Source organism: Ictalurus furcatus, chromosome 28 (assembly GCF_023375685.1).
Source record: "Ictalurus furcatus strain D&B chromosome 28, Billie_1.0, whole genome shotgun sequence".
Classification (NCBI taxonomy): Eukaryota; Metazoa; Chordata; class Actinopteri; order Siluriformes; family Ictaluridae; genus Ictalurus; species Ictalurus furcatus.
The window spans coordinates 3901607-3916253 of record NC_071282.1 but is presented as its reverse complement, the minus strand read 5'-3'; the positions used below and the strand labels follow the sequence as shown (position 1 = coordinate 3916253).

At 40.5% G+C, this 14647-nt stretch overlaps 3 protein-coding genes across 6 annotated transcripts in view; 1 reads left to right on the top strand and 2 right to left on the bottom strand.

Moving 5' to 3' along the window:
* arhgef12b (Rho guanine nucleotide exchange factor (GEF) 12b) overlaps nucleotides 1-3170 on the top strand; it is a 57228-nt gene extending 54058 nt beyond the window's left edge. For all 3 annotated transcript variants that reach the window (XM_053617665.1, XM_053617664.1, XM_053617666.1), the window contains 4 exons: nucleotides 125-376; nucleotides 552-769; nucleotides 1719-1794; nucleotides 1913-3170. In XM_053617665.1, the coding sequence (XP_053473640.1) occupies nucleotides 125-376; nucleotides 552-769; nucleotides 1719-1794; nucleotides 1913-1923 (557 nt within the window). In that variant the 3' untranslated portion in view covers nucleotides 1924-3170. The remainder of the gene's footprint in view (nucleotides 1-124; nucleotides 377-551; nucleotides 770-1718; nucleotides 1795-1912) is intronic.
* Nucleotides 3171-3907: 737 nt separating this feature from the next.
* On the bottom strand, nucleotides 3908-9140 carry cenatac (centrosomal AT-AC splicing factor). The gene is made up of 11 exons (XM_053617667.1): nucleotides 8893-9140; nucleotides 7679-7845; nucleotides 7472-7570; nucleotides 7323-7389; nucleotides 7167-7229; nucleotides 6471-6532; nucleotides 5364-5493; nucleotides 5242-5272; nucleotides 5071-5166; nucleotides 4775-4907; nucleotides 3908-4686 (listed from the first exon to the last, which is right to left on the bottom strand). Exons 1-11 carry the CDS (start codon nucleotides 9007-9009, stop codon nucleotides 4581-4583), a joined length of 1071 nt encoding a protein of 356 aa, XP_053473642.1. The 5' UTR covers nucleotides 9010-9140; the 3' UTR covers nucleotides 3908-4580.
* A 325-nt stretch (nucleotides 9141-9465) lies between these two features.
* On the bottom strand, nucleotides 9466-14365 carry foxr1 (forkhead box R1). 2 transcript variants are annotated; one of them, XM_053618197.1, is made up of 6 exons: nucleotides 13099-14365; nucleotides 12882-12986; nucleotides 11882-12111; nucleotides 11175-11440; nucleotides 10128-10360; nucleotides 9466-10037 (listed from the first exon to the last, which is right to left on the bottom strand). In XM_053618197.1, the coding sequence occupies exons 1-6, from the start codon at nucleotides 13301-13303 to the stop codon at nucleotides 10009-10011; spliced, it is 1068 nt and encodes a 355-aa protein (XP_053474172.1). In that variant the 5' UTR covers nucleotides 13304-14365; the 3' UTR covers nucleotides 9466-10008. The 2 variants fall into 2 exon arrangements, with proteins under 2 accessions (XP_053474172.1, XP_053474171.1); XM_053618196.1 differs by having other exon boundaries at nucleotides 9466-10360.
* Nucleotides 14366-14647: the final 282 nt, after the last annotated feature.

Sequence of the window (14647 nt, the reverse complement as noted above, 5' to 3'; positions counted from 1 at the left end):
ACACATTGTGCATTGCATTTAACCAATCGAGTGTGGACACTACTTCTAGTTCCACCCACACGACCCTGTTCCCTGGCGAACTCAGCGTGGCTCATGTTGTTATCGCCAATTGTGTCTCTTTCAGTGGCTGCTCTGAGGCAGCTCCTGATCAATCACATGGACGGTCAGGAGGATGTGGACAGGGACAGAGAGAGGGGGGAGGCTCGGCTGCGTGAGCTGAGGGCAGGGTCTCTGCAGGGCTCGGAGGAAAACGCTGCCCCTGGTGGAGCAGTGGAGAACGGTGCCGAGAGGACGGAGACCGCACACGTCAAGACAGAGAACCGTCTCGAGTTGCCCTCAGGAGATACAGGCTTCTTTGAAACCTCCGAGGACTTTGGTGAGGAGATTAGATAAGTGGGGCTTATATTCTTACCTTGCCAAATAACGATGATGTTCTTGGCTTGTTTATTGTGCTATAGTGATGTGAAGTTAAAGCCCAGTATAACATTTTAGTATGTATATATGTATATATATATATATATATATAATTTGTTCCCCCTATGTGGAAGCAGGCAGTTACATGGTGCTGGAGGGTTACGGCGGTTCGGGTGAGAGCAGCACTGATGACGACGGGCAGGTCTGCAGCACCGAGCCTGCAGCAGCAGGGGACTCGGGCATCGACCTGAAGAAGCTCCTGTCCTCCGTTTCCTCTCAGAGCAGAGGACCCAACTTCAGCAGACAGGTCATGACCCACTTGCGCCTGCTTCAGGCCAACCTGCAGCATCTGAAGGTAACACTAACCCGAGGCACACCTGAGTTTACCGTCCACTACAGCTCTGACTTTACACACTTGGATAGAAATTGTTTGACATAAATACCTAAACCTGCCTGTATAGTAAATTCAAGTCCATCAGCCAAGACATGTTTGTGATTTGTTTGGTTTTGCACTAGAGCTAATGACTAATAGAAATCCATCTCTATTTAAAATAACTTCATATTAATGCCCTAGATAAATATAATCGTGAATTTAGGCTCGTATTTCCTCTTACTGTGAACATCCACCCTGCAACGGGCATGCAATGTTCCGAGTTATTGTTTTTCTGTGGTGTTTTCTAATTTGCTGTTTTTTTTATATATATAAATATAAGTTTTTAACGCACTTGTGGGCGACCATAACCGTCACAGAGAGATGCCGTTTAACTGACACGGCAGATGATAGAGCAAAGACTTTTTCCTCTAGCACATCAACAATCGGGCAAACCTACCTCATTTACTCAGCACTAACTGATTTAAATGAAACTGTAATAACTTTTAAAGACGGGATTCTAGTCAATTTTTTGCTCGAAGTTCTTTGCATCGTGACATTCACAAAGCCATCACGCTGACCTGGCGCATGTGACCAGAAAAGTGCAGTAAAAACTTAGATATTCACGGGTGTCTCCCAGGAGGCAGAATTTTTAGGTAAAATCCAGACATTATGCACATTACAATGTAGTTTTGCTTGAACTTGGGACACATCTGTGCTGTTTTACAAAAAAATATAATGATTTATACATGATTATGGAGATTTTCATGACTTGTCGGTTACATTAGTGTAGTAGCCATAGTGCAAAGGATACCAAACCTCTCGGGGCTTTTTTTTTTCTTTCTTTGCAAGACTATTCTTGACTGAAAATATTGACTTCATCCTTCTAAGATTCATACTGAAGTTTGCTCACCATTTTTTTTTTTTTTAAAAGGATGTAGAATCAAAATATAACCAACTATGCCAAAGGCACTCAGAGCAAGCAGCTACTGAATCAGAAGAAAACAAAGGTACTGTTTCAGTCTTTAACTTGTTCACTCATTATATACACACACAGCTTAAAATATAAATCACTGACGCGTGTCTTCTTCCTTCTGCGTTTTTTCCCCCCCCTTTTCTTCTTCCCAGATAAAAGCTAGTGTTCCTGGAGCTGTGGTTTCCTGCTGGAAGTAGAAGAGATACGGCGTCGTCAGGAAGGTGTGCTGCGGTCCTGCTGCTCCCTGCTCAACTCTTGCGCATCTTCACTGCCTCTCGTTGGCGGCAACGAATGTCCGAGACCCCAAACCTCACATGCGCAGTACAGGAAAAAAACAAAACAAACAAACCCCAAGTTCTCTTGCTGACTTTCTGAGAAAAGGGCAGGGGCAATTTTTTTGATAAAGACATTTCATCATCCCTAGTTTGCTTCAACTATTTATTTGGAGTTAGGAAGATTTGGATTGAAGCAGCTCTCTACAAAATTCACAAAGGGGGGAAGAAAGAGGATGATGGCAGCATGGCAGCGAGGATAAACTAAATCCCGGACGGGAACTTCATCTCTTCTAGTTTTCACGCTGACATACAACTTGTATGTAAAATCGACAGTTACGTTTTTTTTTTTAAATGCTCTGCTCAGACTGGATGAAATTGGGTTTGATATCGTAACCGATGTGTAAAATGATGCCAGATGTAGTTTTACAGGCCTTAGACCTGGACTGCGATCGACTTACGAAATGTCCTTCATAAGGACTAATGCTACATGAAGCCTGACGGATCATTCCTATTGTGTTTGGATATGAATGTTGTTACTGCCGCGCACATCTGCATGAGGGCCTCGTGTGGCCTTTAACTACACATCTGACCACTAAACTACAGGAAGAATATTTAGTTACTCGTACTGAAGCTTTAACAAAACCCAGTCAGGTGCATCATCAGGATGTTGATTTTCATAAAACCCTGTTGTTCAGGTTTCTTTCAGAAATAGCTCAAATCTGAGCTTGTTTGGTTTTAAGGGTAGAATGCTGAATCCTTTTAATCGAACGTTGATGCGAAGAGGAACGCCGGAAGAGAAATCGCTCTTACTGCTGTTAATGCGCGAAGGGCGAAAGCGAGTCGCCTGAAAAGACCCGTATCCCATATCCTCACAACCAACCTGAAGCCTCTGTCTCATAACGATAAGCTCCTCCCCCCTTTCTGTCTGACGCTACTGAAGCTCTCTACGGTCCTGTCAAGAAGTGACCAAGAGAAAGCAGAACTTTATCACCACGAGGCACTATATTCTTCTATATACAAGCCAAACTCGATCAGAAGTCTTACTGAATGGTTTATAGCATGGATTTTTCCTTTTATCCGGGATGTGGGAATGAAGTTAAATGAAGATTTAAAAAAAAAAAAAATTATGATGAAAGTTAATGCAAGGACTTGTTATTAAAAAAAAAAAAACAGACCGCTAAAGGTCTATAAGTGTAAAATTGTACAAATATGACCAACACTGCATCTCTTACAGAGACCTAATTCCTTTTTTTTTTTCTCTTCTGCTTTCTACATTATATATGAGTCGTGTATTATTTTAACAGAACCTACTAAAAAAAAAAAAGGAAAAAAAAATTTAATAAATGACTGCAAGGTATCCTTAAATATTAATGTAATCTGTACTTTTTATTTTGGCTAATGTTTGAGGTATTATATTTTATTATATTATTATTATTGAGCACTATTACTGATCTTTTAGCCTTCTGTGGAAAAAGATACGAGTAGCTCGAATAGATTTTTATTGCGTAAAAATAAGACTGAACTGTTCAAAATGGAAAGAATTCTTGCACACTTGTCTCCATTTTTTTTTTTTTTTTTTTCCTTCTCCGCCAACCACTGTGGAAGAAAGCGGTGAGAGTTTCTGGGTTTATTACCGATATGACCGTATCAGAACCACTTCACTATGCTGCAGCTTTATTCAATAAACTGGAAACACGAATGGTGAATTTGATTTTTTATCCCAGTAGCTGCTTTAAAATTACAACAACAAAAAAAAATTAATAAAAACAGCAGCATTTAACCTACAATAAGTAAGAAATAAAACAGGATATGCTGTTATAAGAAAATACTCAATGACAAAGTAGTGTTTTTTTTTTTTCTTTAATTAATAAAAATTCTAATTTACAAATAATTAGAATTTTTATTGAATAAAGAATGTCGATTTATTTATCTGGTTATAGTTATACATTTAATATTGTGAAACATCCACCATCATTTACATTATAGCAGCTATAAACAGTAGTTCCCTCACCAGCCTTTCTTTTTCTTATGTTACGGAGAAAGCGGAAAAAGTAAAGCCTTCCCATCCTGAAGACGTTACCGTGGTGAAAACCTGAACGAGCAACTTTTAATTCTTGTTACGACGTGCTGACACTGGAGACTCCTTCCAGAAACGTAAAAGAAAACGCCACCAAATCAACGACGGTGCATTTTTTCTATTGTTGAATAACACGGCGTGAATCTGTTTGTGGAGCGTCCGTGCTGTTACTATAGAAGCGATAACGTAATCGGATTCGAGAACTCGACGGCGTTGTGGTATAATTACAATCCTATCACAAAGTCATTTAGAGCGATGTTTCTCAATGTGAGAACGGCAGTGGCAGTTACAAACTGTGTTAATGCGTTGCAGGAATATTTCTATGTGGAAAAAAAAAATAAAAAATTCAAACATGCATTGTTAACAGTCTGAAGTCCTGCAGACTTGCGATGGATTTAAAAGCCACCTGAATTTAGTTTCGTGCTGCTCCTGACCAGGCTGCAGTGTTCATATGAATACTTGGTGTAATCAGACGTCTCCGTTAGTGAGATGTTTCTGCTTCTTGGCTGCCTTTCCTCCACGCTCCCTCCTTCTCTTCTGCCCACTTTGAGCCTCCTCCTGCCTGAACTGATGCCTGAAAAAGAAACACCAAAGTGGTTTGGGATTGAACCACTATCGAGATCATACGACGATACGCGCGGTGTCTAATCCTCGGATCTCACCTGGACTGCCAGCGTCTGCCGCTGTTCCACACCCGGCCGAAAGACGGAAGCCAGTTGGCGTCGGTGTGTGAGCCGTGGTCGAAGTTGGCGCCCACGCGGTTGGCTGGGAGCTTCTTGAGCTTCTGCTGCTCTTCTGTGACAGAGATTGAGACGGGAGGTTAAAAACTGGCGTAATAGAAAAGGCCAACAGGAGCTTCATTGTTCAGTCGCCATGTAGCCAATTTTTGGGTCAGGTTATCCCTTTAAACACCTAGTGTAGAAATCCGAATCTTTCCAACCGAAAAAGAACTGCTTACTGTGCTTAAGAAAATCCTGCAGAGATGGACCGATGTCCTGCGAGTTACCCGCACTCTCGTCTTCGGGATCCTCCAGCAGCCATGGAGGCACCGCCCCTACGACACGACACAACATTCATATGCGCAATCGTTCAACGATCTCAATCGACACGGTTTTCGAGTTTAACTCACCCGTGTGAACGTTTCCACCGTCATAGCAGTCCTTCGAACGGAAACATCAAAGGTTAGACTTTCTCAAACGAGTGTGATGAAGAATCAAAAGCCAAGGACACGATGAATTCTCCGAAATTTACCTGATCGCCAATGAACGTGAGGCCTTGTCCCGACTCGTCCCACTGACTCTGCATGAAGGGATCGTTACGGCTTGGGCCCGCCTGCTCGTTCAGTTCACTGTGAGAACGTCCCGTCTGCTCTGAACCCGTGCTAGCGAGATACGAGAGTCGAATCCAGTGCGACTGAACTGTTACTATCATCCTACACCTTCTACAATATCAATATGATAACTTCTCAAACTACCAGTTCTTATATGGTCATGTATGGTGTAACTGATTACTAAAACTAAAAGGAATAGTTTGCCAAAACAACAACAAAAACCCCCACACAATTCCCACTTTCCTCAAATCAGCCATGACGTGTTCGGTGTCTTAAGTTAGCGTCTTCAGTTTTGCACTGGAACTAGCAGACTGATGTCACAAACAAGTAAAGCAACACTTGAATATTTGTCTATAAAGTCTTCAGATATTTGCTTCAAATGACACTGAACATATAAACTCATTAATAAAAAACGTATAACATTTTTACAAGTGGAATTATACGGCATCATCTGCCTCACATCCAGATCTCGAACAACTTCAAACTTTGTCGGGTGTGGCTTAACAAGATCGGTTGTAATATGTCACTAGTGGAAACTGTATCTGTTGTGAATTCGTACGCCGCCGCTCGTCGTCTTGCGTGGAATAATACCGAGATGACACCAAGATGGCCGCCCCATAAGGTTATTAAAGTGTTTAGGTACACAGTGAGGTTTTGTTCATAAGGAGGTGTGGTTATGGGAAAATAATCTGCGACGAGGTGGTGTGATGAGGCCGGACACAAAGCAGGCCAAACAAAGGTTTACGGGCAACTAACCGTCACACTCGTATGTGCTTTTTGAACGTCCCATTCCAGATTTATCCCCCTCACTTTGCTGTTATAATGAGCTCCACTCTTCTGGGAAGGCTTTCGATTAGATTTTGGAGCGTGGCTGTGGGGATTCGTTCTCAATTCGGCTGCAAGAGCATTAGAGTGGTCTGGCACTGATGTCTCCAGAGCAGGGATTTGTCAAGTACAGCTACTCTAGTCCCAGCACAAAAATGTCAGACACCAAACTTCTTGGCCGAACGTAGTTGTGGATCTCTTACCAGGTCATCTGCTGGATGTTCTGCTGCTCCGGTTCAGTGGACTGCTGCAGCTCGGGATCAGGCTGGGTTTGATTCAGGAAATGTCAACAGTAACAACCCACACTCATCATACATAACGCATCACATTTAAAAAATAAAAACATTTTAAACTAGAAAAGACACTTTTATTCAGTGTTTCCTTTTTTTTTTTTTTTTTTTTTAAAAAAAGGGCAAAGACCAGGAGGAGAAAATAAATATGAATATAAAATAAAAGGATAAAGGCAGCCAATCATCAGCTGCTAAGCCTCGTGTTATGAAACATGCAGCCAGTGATCATCATATACCCAACATCCTGTGCATTTCTGAACACATTTCATAATTTGTCTTATTAACTAGAAGAGGATGCATCTGATTCCAATCAAGCCCCGCCCCCAATGACATATCTCGCCCGCCTGCTCCTGTACACGTTTTCGTTTTTACCAGCGATACTTTCTGATCAACTTATTCGCGTCTTTTTCTCAAACCAAAACTGGGTTTCTGCAAAGCTGCTTTGTTGCGACGTCTAGTATTATCTGAAAGCTCTGTGAGCTGAATTAAACAGACGCGCTGACGGCGTCCACGAGCACGTTTCGTGGAAATCTTTCAAACACGTACGACACGACTGCCGGCTCGTCCACCGAGATATGGATACTGTTGCTTCACTGCTGGAACACAAACCTCTATTAGAGCCTGAAGAACCTCCAGCCTGTGTTGCTCCTGCGACCGGATTAAAGCAGCTTGCTGGCCGTAACAGAAGAAACCTCGACGTTAGAACTCGTAATCTGTAACAGTAAACGACAACGTGCGAGGAGATGTTTGGCGTGGAAAACGTACTTCTTTAATAAGCGTGTCCTCTTTCTCTTCGTACTGTCCGAGTGCTTTGACAACTTCCTCCTTGAATCTGAAGAAGAAAAAAAAATCTTCACACTTAATAACAATAATAATATTAATAATAAGACCAGGTAAATATTTATCTGCTCTACCTGTCAGTCTCCTGCTCGGTGATGATGAACTTCTCTTTGTGTTTAGGGTCTGCTTTGTTTCTCCACCAGAAGGCGTTCGTGTTTTTGCGGTGCTCTTGACTGAAACAGAACAGCAGTACACACACACACACACACACACACACAGAGTGAACCATTTTAACTTACTGTAATCATCCACTAGGCGGTTCGGTGTGTGTGAAGTCTTACGTGCTCATGTGCTCCAGCAGTCCTCCGTGAAGCACAGCGACTCTGCCGTCAGTCACGTGTTTCTGCACCTCCACTTCGCAGCAGTAACACCAAAACTTAGCTTCATGCTGCGAAGCGTCGAATTTCTCCACCTGTGGACATTTCAGGGTTCGCCGCGCTTCTCTAACCTGCGGCAGGTGAAATATAGAGGTCATACCACACGATGCAAACCACTCATCAGCAGTAAGAAACCCAGACTGGAATTCACAAAGAAATACAGAGATGAGCCACAAAAGTGCCGGAAAGGCCAAAGTATGGAGAAAGAAAGGATCTGCTCATGATCCAAAACATACGAGCTCATCTGTGAAACATGGTGGAGGTAGCGTTATGGCTTGGGCTTGAACGACTGATTCTGGAACAGTAATCTCACTAATCTTTATTGACCAATCTTCTTTCACCTGCGTCCAGTGATGGTGAAATACATGAAACGGGACATGTTTAGTTTTTCCCTCTGATAGGACTACATCGGTGTTGGGTTGTTTCAGCTGGAAACCGTATCAGATCGGATTTTCACACATCATCTGATCTGGTCGGTGTAGATCAGATACTGATGTTCACACAGTACAAAACTCATGTCAGGTTACAGGAGTCTCCCACTAGAGCCGGCCAATATCACGCGATAACACCACGATAAATTATTTGCAATTTCAGTGAGACATTGCGAATATGATATATTTTTAGTTATTATTTTAATAATTTACAAACAGATTTGAAGCAGTTTTGAATATATAAATATATGTATAAAACAAGATTCAGTACAAAATTAACAGCAAGTCAAAACTTGCTAAATTTAAATAATTTAAATGTATTTATATATAAATTTATTGTAGATTTTTTCAATAATTTAACAATCATTTTACACAAATCCAAAGCACCTGAATTTACCAGGAATTTTAATATATATATTCATTTATTTAATTAAAAAATATATTTAAACAGCCAATGATTAAGGAAGTTGTTTATTATTCACGTCCGAAAGTAACACTCAACGCAGCAATCCCAAATATCTCATTACTCCCTACACAAGTGCACTACATAAGTGCACTACATACTACATGTACATTAATGATACCACCCCCCTATCTAGTGCACTTATCCGTGCTATTTATAACGCAGCAGTTAGCCGAATAACTAGCGCATTAGCTTCTGCGTATTCTCTGCTAACCCAAGCTTACCTTATCCAGGAATTTCACCAGAACCACTTTCAGTCTACTCTGGTGGCTTTTCCCGTAGATGTGACCTTTTCCTGAAAAATCCGTTTGTCTGCATACGGCACAATAAAACGCCCCCATTTTAAGACCTCAGTGGTTTCTCGTGTTAGCAAACACGATCATTAGCGTCTGAGAAAAATATATATTCTGAGGAAGGTGCGTAACGGGAACATTACCGCCCTCTAGTGGCCCGGATGAGCGGGAAAACTTTAATCGCAGTTCATTACTGCCACCTGCTGGATTGTCACTGAACTGCACGATAATCTCTACTACTATAAAACCCCGAATTTTACACTACACCAATTGTGGAAGTTATAACGTGAGATTATTATATTATTCTTAAGTGTTTTATATCGTTTGTGTTTACATAAAAAAAGGTTGAATTCCTTTACAGTGTAATAGTTGTATATAATATCCACATGTTTATTGATTATTTTCCAATAACAGCTCGTCTGAATTGTTTTATTCCTTTTATACCACAGCAAATTTCTAACACTGATTTTTTTTTATTAGAAGAAGGTCAGGTTGTACTTTATTTATTATTAATCTGTTTAAGAGCTACATTTAATGTTGGAATGTCTGCTAAACAAGTTAGCTCCTGTTCCTCACTCTATAAAACAACTGCTCCCTCAACAGCCTCTCTTACCATATTGATACTCGACGAGAAGTGACGCATCCACTATACAATTTTCTCTGTGGGTACAGGTGTCACTTCTTAGCAACGTGTGCAGGGATCCAGCATAATAAATCTTCACCATTATTTGCCATAAGTTTATATCATTTTAAATCTCCATCATTAAATCTTCTGACCCTGCAGGCAGGTGGTGAGTAATAAACAATAACGTTCCGCTAAATGAATGCAGATAATAGTATATTTATTTCCAAAACGAAAAGAAAAAAACAAAAACCAAGAGACTTTATATAAAGCATAAATGTGACACAGCAAATCAGAAAAATTCACTCACACACACGCACACACTACGTAAATGTTCAAGAAAAGCTCTAGTGCATACAATGACCACAAGCAAAAATGTGCACAAGTTCATTCTTCTTTTCAACCCTCCAGGCTCCTGAGCCAGATTACAACTCAAACAGCGCTTGAATCATATCTGTAAAGTAGGAGAAAAACAAAACAAAGACACACCCAGAATGAAAGATTCAAAGCACTTGCCACCTCAATGCCAGTATGAGTATCTGACCTGGGTAGTTCATGCTCCTCTTCAGCATCCGGAACGAGTCTGCTGTGAGCGTGTGGATTTCGTTCCTCAGTCTTCTCCGACCATCCAGCGTCAGGTGCCACAGGCAGGACTTCCTCTTCCCGTCGCCGGTCACCTGCTGCGGTGTCTTTCTGAAGCTGGTGCTGAAACACAGGTTGTGGCGGATGGTGTTTTTCCAGCCTTCGGGTGCCGTTAGGAAGAAAGGGAAGTGCTCCCTGGAAAGAGGATTAACAGGATGTCCAAAAGATTCAGGGTTGAACAATGCCGGAAATAAGTTTTTTTTTTTTTTTTTTTTTAAATGTAAAAGTGCTACTGTACACAAAGATGCACTGATACTATAAACAATACCTGGATCATGAAATGTCCATGTTAAAATGTTTACTATGTGTACAGTGAGGCTGGTCTAGTTGGTTGGTTAATTTCAGTGAGAAGTTAGCAGTTGTATTACAAGACCATTTAACAGGAGGGAAAAAAATAAATAATTAAATGACCTCAAACAAAAGTGACAATTGTCAGGTTTTGCTGTTAGCCAGTTTAAAAAAAAAACCAAAACAAAACAAAACAAAAAAACCCAAGAGCACCATTAATAAGAAATCCAACATAGAAGTAGTGGAGAAGTTAAAGCAAGAGCTGGACTCAAAGTTCCACAACACCCTGCTGCTACACAATGCAGTAGATTTCAGTCAATTGGTTAGCATCAGGCATCAGTCTGATAATAGTATTATTTCAAAAATGAATACAGAAATGGGATTGCTTAGAACTCAATTATTTAGGCCACCAGCCCAAACGTTTCCTAAATTAATAGGAACGCCATTGAATAGCAGTTGTGTTGGATTTGATCATGATCGCCTCGAATTGATCAGAATGGACTTTTCTGATTAACAGTTTGCTTACAAGCTTCCAGACGTTACATGGCTCAGCTGTACGAGCGTGTCAAATAAGGAAGGAAGAAGAAAAACAAACAAAACAGATATAACCCACTTGCTAAAACGGTTTCTCAAGACACCCAATCTCAAATCCTTTGCTCACCTGGCAAAGTTGTAGATTTGCTGTACGTTCAGACTGCCAGAGCGACTGCTGCTCAGCGCCATGGCTATGAGGATGCAGTAGTTGACTGGCGGGCGAGGCCAGGCACCGCTCTTCAAGTTGTGGCTGTCCTGCAGGACTCTCTGCAGCCTCCTGCTTTGAGCCAGGCCTAGCCTGCGTGAAGACGGCCCCTTTGGGGCTCGACCCCTCCGGGTACCTTTCACCTTACGGCAGATTGCCACGTCCTCCGAGGATGCGTCATCTGTGAGCTTGAATGATAGAGGAGTGCTGCTTCTATAAAGCGCCATTTGGGAAGAAATGTCAAGGATGCAGAGCTCTTGTAACAGAGCCTACATTGTGGTTAAGAACAACATCGAGATGGTAAGATCTGTGATTATCCAGTTTCTTACTGAGGAAGAAAAAACTGGGATGTTTTCATTGTTTTTGTTACAACACACTAGCCTTTGACTGGTCACTTAAATTTAATTAGTTTCATCCAAACCTGAATAACTCATGTTGGCCTATAATAATAATAATAATAATAATAATAATAATAATAATAATAATAAACAGCTTGGACCTAATGTGTTTCATTAATAAAATAAATTTATTTTAAATCAAAGAAACTTTTGACAAAAGTTTGTGAACCACTGGTCTAAGGAAATGGAAAAACCTGCCAAGTGCACACTTTGATGCTGTTAAGGTCTCACCTGATATTCACTTGAGAGAGAAGTGTCACGCAGCGATTCATCCAGACAGGTTTCATCAGACAACGACAGCAGGTGCAGGTTTTGTCCAGGCACATCCAGGGCAGGACCTGACGCAGATCTGTCTATTGTTAGTTTTGGAAGCGATGGCATTTTGTCTCTAACAGGGTATTTGATGGGACAGGCCAAACAAGGGTTCACCATCAACCACAGATTTGGCTGCGTTACAGATTCTAGAAGACAAAAGGCATAAAAATGTAAAAAAAAAAAAAAAGTGGGTGTGTCTTCAGGGCACAACAGTATTATGGGGTTATTTCATCTTTATATTGCTGTCCAAGTGGACTGCAGAATAATCTGATGAGTCACATCCCTGTACACATCATTAGACGGAGGATATTTCTGCAGTCCTGTATGCCAGGAATTATCAGTACCATTGGAGAAGATAGATTTAAAAAAAAAAAAAAAAAAAGTGAGGGTTACATTCAGTTCTACTCTTCATACCTCGTTTATATCTCACTGAATACAGGAAGTCGTGGCGACTCCTTAAGAGTTTCTAAACACTCCGGTGAGGTTTATGTCCCATTTATGGAAGGAGTCTCCAGTGTGAGCACTTTCTTACAGTAAATCTTCTGCCACAGGGAAGTCTTCATGACAAAGCATGTTGAGCTTTTTCACTTTATTATTGCTGTCTAACCCTAACGTTTGTAAAAAAAAAAAAAAGAAATAATAATAAAAAAAAAAACACCAAACCAGAAAATAAAAGCAGAGGCTATGAGAGAACCCTGTTTATAAAGGCGATAATTTAAGTGATAACAGGAACTACCTTGTTATGATTATTTTCCTATAACAGCACACCCCGAACCTATTTGGAAAACATACTAAAATACCATTAACCAGTAAAATCCACAATAGTTTCCAAAGGATGTTCTCTAAGCGTGTTCGTGTGACCTAAGCAGCGCTGCTAATTAGAAACATTATGCTAATTTTGCTCATTTAACCACACCTTTGCAGTCAGTAGTGTTTGGTTGATGAAGCTCTTCTGGTAAAGTTCTTCTTGAGATTCTGGCGTAATGCCACTGCGCCAAATACTGCTCATTCCTCATCTCATCTGTGGAGAACGTTCATCAATTAAAAACAACAACAAAAAAACACACTCGAAGCATTTTTTTTTTTTAATTTTGACGTTAAATAAATAAATAAAAATATGGCGTATTTTATACCCTGATAAAACTGGTCTGTTGTCGTGGTCAAGTTAATCTCCTCGTTCATGTCCCAGTCGTGAAGACCGGTTCTCAAATGCAGGTCTAGAAACTTCTCGCTAGTTTGTAGCTGGAGAAACATCTTTCTTCCTTTCTTTTCTTTCTTGACTGCGTTAGCTTCGTCGGAGTTAAGAAACATCCTCCGTCGTAAATGAAAGCAGGACATGTTCTATGTGTTCACACCAGGTGTCTGCAATTAACCGCCATTTAATGAGAAACGAGGTGTTTCCACTGGGCTTGTGCTCGCGTGAGGAGAAAATGCTAGAATTCTTATCTATAATGTTATGGAGGTGTCAGGAACAGTGTCAGTCCGAATCACAATTTGTTTATTCATGAATGAAAAGGAATTTTCAGCTTGATAGAAGTTCACAAACCCTAAGCTTAATCCAGTGTTCCAAATTGCCCTGCTGAAAAACAAAACAAAACAAACAAAAACAACAACAACAATAGAAATCCTCATAGGATTTGTAATGGTTAATAATGGGAATTGCATTGGTTTTAGTGGAAACTGTAATGGTCCTTGTGGGCCTCTACTGGTAATTTGTTGTCTTCTGTTGGTGGAATGTTATTTCTAGTGTATACCATTAAGGACCGATAATGGTAATGGTTTTAATGGTTAGCTGATGGTTTGTAATGGTATTCGTAGTGAAAACCATTCGAATTTCTGCCATGGTTTCTATTGTTTTTTTTTTGTTGTTGTTGTTCAGAATGGCGGCTTTCCTAAAAGCGTTCAAGCTCTCAATTCATTCATTCAGTTTCCAGTTTTATTAGTTCCATCATTTTTGTAAAAACAAACAAACAAACCAAAAAAAAAACAACCTTTATCCTGGTTCCAAACTGGGCATGAGACAGGGATACACCACAGATAAGACACCAGTCCATTACAGGACACCATGCACATAGACATTCACAACGAGGTGAGAGTTAGAATAGTTATGTGACCCACTGTCCGAGTTCTGACAGAAAAACGTATTTCTGAGCCAATTATCCAATCACATGATTTGTTGAGGTAAAGACCTTTTGCGTATCGAGGAATTTATTTGGTGAATGTGTTGAAATCGTAGTTTATGACTTCTTATCGAATAAAAATTTTTAAACATTATTCTGCCTCAGTTGAGCGCATACGTTTTTTTTTATGTGCATTTAGGAAATTTTATTCGCATCTGGTGTTTTCATCCAGCATTTTTTTATGCTATATTACAAAATCCCCCCCCCCCCCCCCCCCAAAAAAAAAAAAAATTGATGTGGATGGTAACACAGCTATAGACACATGTAGAACATGTGAAATGCCAGGCAATCTGTAACCCAAGCTCAGGATTGAACCACTGACCTTGGAGCTGTGAGGCACCAACACTACCTGTTGCACCATCATGCAGTTCTCCAGCTGCAATTCATCTTAGAAAATGATTGGTAGAATACGCATTTTATCAAATTTGTGCACAGGTTTGATAACCTCCAAGATACAAATCTATTAAATATTCAAATTAGCTTTAAAAGTCAGCCTGGTATT